Genomic DNA, 8422 nt, shown 5'->3' with positions numbered 1-8422 from the left:
TTAGTGACACTGCCACATCTAACAGTCTAGGTTGCTCACATTATTTTTTTCTGATATGAAACTTATTTATATTCATATTTGCAAACTAATCGCTTAGCCGTTCTTATTTTCGCTTGTTTTAATTCCGAATGAAATCTAGGATTTATGTCAAAAGTATCTAGCTACCAAGGCCTAATTATGCAATCCACAATCTGATATTGTGGATATTTTATGAACGGGACGATGTTTGAAAGCAGATTTTAGAATCTAAATTTTTTTCCCCAATTTTAATTCGAATATATTTAGGAAAATATAACTTTAAATAAGCATATAGACTAAAGTGTATAACTTGTAACTGCCATGAACCACAAAGAGCTAATTAACTTGTTTTGTATTCACTACGTGTTTTATAAATAAGTACACTGGGCATGCTCAAGAAAACTGGGGTAAAAAGATAAAACTAGAGATTAGAATTTTATGAATTAAATAGACTTTTACTAAGCCTTAATAAAACGAAATTGAAATTTATACCTACTTATAGGTATTAAAAAAGAATGTTGGGGTCAAAAAATGTTAGTTGAAAAGATAAAACATTCACTATAAGTTTATCATTGAATGAACGTAGCATTTTAATTGCAATTTTTTAACGGAAATTATAATCTATATTAAAACAGTCTTTAGATCAAACTGTTTGGGTTTACATTTCACATTTACTTAGAATAACACTAATCCGAAGGTCTCTTAAAATATTTTTAACGATGCACTGTACAATGCAAGTATTATACTCTTTAACCTTAATATATGTTAACGAACAATAAAAAAATAGGCTTATAAAAACATTACGTTATCCAACATATTATTTCACTTTTTTGAATGTTAACCAAGCAATATACTGTATGCCCCGAGAAATCCTATAAATATATATTGTTTGTTGGTTAGCATACAATGTCCTAACATTAAACCTAACATTTTAAAACAATCGGAAGAATAACTAGTTCTTATCCTAGAACTAGAGCCCTCGGTAGTCGTTTGGTATAACTAAGGAATTTAATATAAAACTACTGAAAATCTGTTTAAAATTTTAGCTATCTGCGAATATTTGAAATATTTAGTCGTCATAGTTGTCATTTTCACCTTCTCCCAAAATATGAATACGAAGAGTTACGTAATCCTCCAAATTCAATCTGTGGTAATCATACCCCTAGATTGTCTATATAACTGATCTTAATGTTTATAACATGCCCCTAGATTGTCTATGTAACTGATCTTAATGTTTATAACATGCCCCTAGATTGTCTGTGTAACTGATCTCAATGTTTATATTATGCTCCTAGATCGTCTATGTAACTGATCTTAATGTTTATAGCATATCCCTATACTGTCTGTATAAGCGATCTTAAAGTTTATAGCATGTCTCTATATTGTCTATGTAACTGATCTTAATGTTTATAATATGTTCCTAGATTGTCTATGTAACTGCCCTCCGCTACTACAGCGGTAAATCTATGTATTTATAACGTTAAAATCAGCGGTTCGATTCCCCTCGGTGGGCTCAGCAGATAGCCCGATGTGACTTTGCTAAGAAAAAATACACTCTGTGTGACTGATCTTAATGTTTATAACATGCCCCTAGATTGTCTATGTAACTGATCTTAATGTTTATAACATGCCCCTAGATTGTCAGTGTAACTGATCTTAATGTTTATAACATGTCCCTAGATTGTCTGTGTAACTGATCTCAATGTTTATATTATGCTCCTAGATCGTCTATGTAACTGATCTTAATGTTTATAGTATATCCCTATACTGTCTGTATAAGCGATCTTAAAGTTTATAGCATGTCTCTATATTGTCTATGTAACTGATCTTAATGTTTATAATATGTTCCTAGATTGTCTATGTAACTGCCCTCCGCTACTACAGCGGTAAATCTATGTATTTATAACGTTAAAATCAGCGGTTCGATTCCCCTCGGTGGGCTCAGCAGATAGCCCGATGTGACTTTGCTAAGAAAAAATACACTCTGTGTGACTGATCTTAATGTTAATAACATGTTTTTAGATTGTCTATGTAACTGATCTTAATGCTTACAGCATGTTTCTATACTGTCTATGCAACTGATCTTAATGTTTATAGCATGTCCTTATACTGTCTATGTAACTGATCTTAATATTTATAAATGCGCCTAGATCGTCTATGTAACTGATCTTAATGTTTATAACATGCCCATAGATTGTCTGTGTAACTGATCTTAATGTTTATAATATGTTCCTAGATTGTCTATGTAACTGATCTTAATGTTTATAACATGCCCCTAGATTGTCTGTGTAACTGATCTCAATGTTTATATTATGCTCCTAGATCGTCTATGTAACTGATCTTAATGTTTATAACATGTTCTTAGATTGTCTATGTAACTGCCCTCCGCTAGTACAGCGATAAGTCTATGTATTTATAACGTTAAAAATCAGCGGTTTGATTTCCCTCGGTAGGCTCAGCAGATAGCCCGATATGGCTTTGCTAAAAGAAAATACACTCTATGTAACTGATCTTAATGTTTATAGCATGTCTCTATATTGTCTATATAACTGATTTTAATGTTTATAACATGCCCTTAGATCGTCTATGTAACTGATCTTAATGTTTATAACATGTCCTTAGATCGTCTGTGTAAATTATCTTCATTTTAGTACTTCGTTAATTCTCTTTCTACGAACTTGAGTTTTCCCAACAATGCTTTTTTGATAAAAAGACTGAATATTGTTGGCTGTGAAGTCACTTAATGTTGATAATATTGTATCATGAACATCATTATGTTTCCTTTAACTTCAATTTTGTAATATAGAAACAAAGACTGTGTAGTGATTTTGTTAAAATGTTCTATTTTCGCTGATCCTAAACACGTAAAGAAGCATACATGTTACACTGTTGTAAAGTTTTTAAAATTTAATTTACTTATGTGTATTTTTTAAAATTTAAATAACAACATTTTAGTAATATGAGAAACCTAAAGAAAAAAATAATATCATGTCAGAAGGAACAAGAACCAGTGGATACTTCAGTGATAGAATGAGCTAGAACCAGTAGACACTTCAGTGTTATGAGGAACTAAAACCAGTAGATACGTCAGTGTTAGGATGAGCTAGAACCAGTAGATACTTCAGTGTTAGAATGAGCTAGAACCAGTAGATACTTCAGTGTTAAAAGGAACTAGAACCAATAGATAATTCAGTGTTAGGAGGGGCTAGAACCAGTGGATACCTCAGTGTTGGAAGGAACTAGAAAAAAATAAATTCTTCAATGTTAGGATGAGCTAGAACCAGTAGATACTTCAGTTAAACGATCCAAAGTTTTGATATACGATTAACGACTGACTCATTTATTGTTTTATCTATAGATGTGTCTTCTAATGACTGAACGGGTAGCTTGAGGGTTTATAACGCTAAAACTCTAAGCTCGATCTTTCAACTTCTGAGTACAAATAGCCTATTTTTAAAGCTTCATACTTCAAATAAAATCCAACAACGGTTACCTATTTAATGTAAAGTACATATGCCGTGTTCAAATATCGCATTTTATGTTATATATGTATATAATGAAATAATATTTAAAAATACTAAGAATATTGTTGAATACAATTTATGTAAAAGCTACACAGAAAATGCTTGTAGTCAGTTTTAATACAATATTTTGGTGTTTCGCAGGCTTGTATAACGTTTACAATAGTAACTGGGCTGAACTGCATGTCATCGTTTCGATCCACATCCACTGATTCTGATCTGAAATCAGTGTGACCCCATAAGTAGAGCAGAGATCTGCGTCTCCACCCTAATGTTGTCCATGTTTTTGTAGGTTTCCCATTGCGCTGCCATGTCTTCCCAGTTTTTAACAAACTATATGTGTTTTAACTCTATACAGCTACGTGGAGAACTCAGGTGTGTTTAAATGAGAAATAATGATATATCAGAATAACTGGCTTTCAAAATTATCACGTTTGATTTTAGCTATCATAAATATAAACGATTTTAGGTGATCAATCAATCGTATACACTAAATGACATTATTCTGCTACGTACATCTGTCTAGGTGCGAATAACATCTTTACAAAGTTCTTTAAATGAGCCAACCACAACAACAGCTAAGCCTGAATGAAATATTTAATTGGAAATTATTTTGAAAGATGCTTTTTGTTGCAAAAATACGACTGAGCCCTTTCTTTGTATAAGGATTTTAAATATATATTAAATTATTTAGGTATTTATCACATTTTGAAGAGGTATTTAAGAACAATTTTTAAATCAACGAAAAAAAGATCATAATGAATAATAGTCGGAGACGTCGGTCTAAGTATTACCTCTGTTTGTAGAGTTATGATTTACGTTAGAGGAAATTCACAAACTTGTAGCATAGCCTTTATCGACAATTTACGTTTTAAATTAACCACGCGGTTTACTTCTTAAATTAAGATATTGAAGTAGATTTTGAACGTGAGTGTTTAATAATTTATGGATCATAGATGAGTATATATCGGAATGTAAATAATAATCACCATTTCATTGTTAACTTGGACTAAATTCGTGTCTTAAATCTCAAAATAGTAAACAGTGGTAAAGCGACATCTTCATACTTGTTATATCATATTTATACTCACTTCAGTCTCTGCGCTTGTGTCTGTTGTTTGGAGAAAGCCGTCTGTCTATTGTTTCTGTTGCTTGGAGAAAGTCATATGTCTTTTGTTTCTGTTAGTGGGAGAAAGCCATATGTCTGTTGTTTTTGTTACCGGGAGAAAGCCATGTGTCTATTGTTTTTGTTATCGGGAGAAAGCCATGTGTCTATTGTTTCTGTTGCTTGGAAAAAGTCATATGTCTATTGTTTTTGTTATCGGGAGAAAGCCATGTGTCTATTGTTTCTGTTGCTTGGAAAAAGTCATATGTCTATTGTTTTTGTTACTGGGAGAAAGCCATGTGTCTATTGCTTTTGTTACCGGGAGAAAGCCATGTGTCTATTGTTTTTGTTACCGGGAGAAAGCCATGCGTCTATTGTCTTTGTTACCGGGAGAAAGCCATGTCTATTGCTTTTGTTACCGGGAGAAAGCCATGTGTCTATTGCTTTTGTTACCGGGAGAAAGCCATGTATCTATTGTTTTTGTTACCGGAAGAAAGCCATGTGTCTATTGTTTTTGTTATCGGGAGAAAGCCATGTCTCTATTTTGCACCAAAAGTACAGTTAGTTTAGATTATTCCTTTTACTTGAGGATTTACTCAGACCTAAACTGATTAACTTATAATTTGTGTATGTATATATATATATATATATACATATTTCGTGTTGTTTAAAGTCCTTTCTCTTTGATTGTTCATTGTAGAGTGCAAAGCTACGCAACAGGCTATCACAGGTATCGAAACCAATTTTAATGCCTGAGGATTTACCGCTGAGTCTCTGAGACAAGAATTCTTTCTAAGTTTATTTTAAATACATTTATCTCTGTCATTTATTTCAGAAAAGGAACGAAGTAATCGTCATTCTGTAAAGCGAGATTTGATAATATTCAGACAAGAATAATAACTTAACTATCTACTCTATCGTTGTAGAATTACAGAAACTGATTACGGTTTCACCATTTGCTTCCGGACCTAGATGGATGGTACAAGTCAATAACATGACATGGTCATTATGTGTTTCTCCTATTGATACCAAGTATCTAAAATTATGTGTAAAAATATAAACGATATTTCACTCTATCCAGTCCTCTGGTGGAATAGCGATAAGTCTAGAGACTTATAACGTTAAATCAAAGGTTCGATTCACTGTATCAGACACAGCAGATAGCCCAACGTTGCTTAAGTACAAAACAAACAAATAAACACTCCATCAATACAAAAACAAACAGCTAGAAAAAATATGACTTCACTGACATCTTGAAACAAAATAGTAACACGTATAATATGCTGTAGTTTACTGAGGATTATATGAGCAGTTGATGTGTAAGTTTGATAATGTAATTTCAAATGCTTGAACGAATTATAAAGTAATGGTTGTTACAAACTGTCTTTTTCTATCATTTACATTTTTAATAAAGTAGTATTGATGTGTAATGGTTATGAATAGATATATTAATCTTTTGTAATAACATTTCTTTTTGTAACTTCATAATTTTAAAGAAAAGTCTATTTTAAATTCACTTTGAGAGGTTTTATAGAACAAAGATAATGAATAACAATGTGATACTGCCCAAATTATCACATTTTTCCAAACATTTTTATTCGCTGTGTCTGTACAGCATTTTTGTTTATATATGAAATGAATTAAGTGCTCAACGCGTAGGAAAGTAACAATACATAAATATATATAATGTGTAAAATAGCATACAAACAGCAATAGCGTTAATATATCGTTTTCAGTTATACAGTAGCATGTTTTATAAATAAAATTATATCCACATAACAAGCATATTATACTTTAAACAATATGCTGAGCAGCGACAGTACAAAGCCAGCTTTAATTCAGTTTTAAATAAATTATTTTTTTTTCATGCAAACATTTAGGGTTAGAAACATTTATATTCAGTGCAATGAGTTATTTTACATTTAGGCGTGAGCGTAGCCGTAAGCCAAGGGGGCGTGGTAGTATGGAGCATGGACCAGTTTGACGATTTTGTGAACTGGGGCAGCCTTGACTTGGATTGCAGGAGGTTCCTGAGCTGTTACCTGGACATCAGCAGGATTGGCGTTAGCGGTGCCTGGTTCGTTGGTCTCGATGGAAGGCTTGAAACCATCGGCATCAGCCACATAATTTACTCGCCGGAAGAGCCCGTTAGCGTCTGTGTAGGAGAAACTGCCACTAACAGCACCAGATCCGTCTCCGGACTCCTGACGGGATTGGGTGTTACCATCTTCGTCTTTAGTTTCGTAGCTGAAGTCATAAGGCTCGGGTTTCTCCTGGTGGCACATGTGTATAATGTTTATCGTATGTTTTACATAAAATTTTTAATATGACAGTAAAATACTAATAATCTCTCCCATGCATTTTTATTATAATAAGATGGAATTTAACAACTAAATTATGTTTTTGCTAATTAAATTATTTTATAGTGACATAAACAAATTATCAGTACACTTTATAAATCAGTTTTTTTAAAAAAAAATACGATAAATTAGAACTCACAGCAACGACAGCTTTAGGTTGATAGCTGTAGACGGGAGCATGTACAACCTTGACAGCTGGGGCGGCGTAGAATGGATAACCAGCATAGGCAGCTGCAGCCAGCATGCAAAGAACGAGGAGCTGGAAAGAAAAATAATAATATTGTAACTTATTGAATATTTCTGCATTTAGGTCGCTTTTTTAAAAACATTTATTTCTTACATAATGAAACTTTCAAAACGTGTCTAATAGTGAGAAGTATAGTTTTATGAACACGTTAAAGTATATAAACACATCCCTAGTATTATATACATAATATAAATAGATTCATTTATAGTATTTCATTACCTTGAGCATCTTAGTTGTTCGTGAGGTGATACAACTCAGAACGTAAAGAAGTGAGTTTTTTTTTCAGGTTTTTCTGAAGATTGTTGAACATTCCAGTTCTTTTATACTGATTTTTGGCCTAGTTTGTGACGTTAAATGGTTCAAAGAAAGATTAGAAAAAATATAAAACAGCTATATAATGATGCACCAAGATTGATGTTGTGAAAGTTTACCTCGAGGGAAGGGTTTTGGTCCAAAGCTGCTCTCTTTAACCAGAAGTAAAAGTAAAAAAAATAAAAAAATAAATAGAGTATAGGCTTTCCGATATATACATTGAAAAACAACAACAAAAACACAAATATTTCCTCTGATATTTAGCATATACCTTTAAGTATTACTTTCTCAAGCTTTCAGGGAATCGTTGTTTTGAAAATACTATAAATTTATTTATTTATTTAACAAAGCAAAAAACTTATATTAGCGTTCGATAATATCATTCGTGTGTATAATATAATAGTAGTTCGATAAATTAGAAACCTATTAAAGGCTTATATACCGAGTAGGTGTTATAAGTCAGTCACTGGTACCGGAAATAAGGTTTTTGTAGGCACCTAGAAATGCACATGAAAAAAAAAACCTAACCTTCTCACCCAAATACTTAGGCCTTTTTATACCCTAGATACCTCCTCCTACCGTGTTGGTGGTGTTTTTCACTTTCACATTTGATGCCTTTGTATTTTTTGTTTAATTGTCTCCAGAATCTCATTCACCCTTCTTTTCTGCTGTATTTTTCCGTTTACAATCTGTGTTTACAAGGCTTAAAATTATTTTTTCCCATTTTATAAATCGTATTTACCATCTTTTTTTTTCTGTTTCTTTTCTCTTTTTCGATTGTGCCTAGCATGGCCAGGTTGTTAGAATGCTCGACTGGTGAGCTGAGGGTCGCGGGTTCGAATTCCCTTCAAACCACACC

At 32.6% G+C, this 8422-nt stretch overlaps 1 protein-coding gene across 1 annotated transcript; it reads right to left on the bottom strand.

Moving 5' to 3' along the window:
- Positions 1-5370: 5370 nt before the first annotated feature.
- Positions 5371-7622, bottom strand: LOC143256692 (cuticle protein 10.9-like). The gene is made up of 3 exons (XM_076514243.1): positions 7471-7622; positions 7144-7263; positions 5371-6917 (listed from the first exon to the last, which is right to left on the bottom strand). Exons 1-3 carry the CDS (start codon positions 7477-7479, stop codon positions 6567-6569), a joined length of 480 nt encoding a protein of 159 aa, XP_076370358.1. The 5' UTR covers positions 7480-7622; the 3' UTR covers positions 5371-6566.
- Positions 7623-8422: the final 800 nt, after the last annotated feature.

Source organism: Tachypleus tridentatus, chromosome 7 (genome assembly GCF_004210375.1).
Source record: "Tachypleus tridentatus isolate NWPU-2018 chromosome 7, ASM421037v1, whole genome shotgun sequence".
In the NCBI taxonomy this organism is placed as follows: domain Eukaryota; kingdom Metazoa; phylum Arthropoda; class Merostomata; order Xiphosura; family Limulidae; genus Tachypleus; species Tachypleus tridentatus.
The sequence above is the reverse complement of the archived record's forward strand: the minus strand, read 5'-3'. Positions and strand labels throughout refer to the sequence as shown.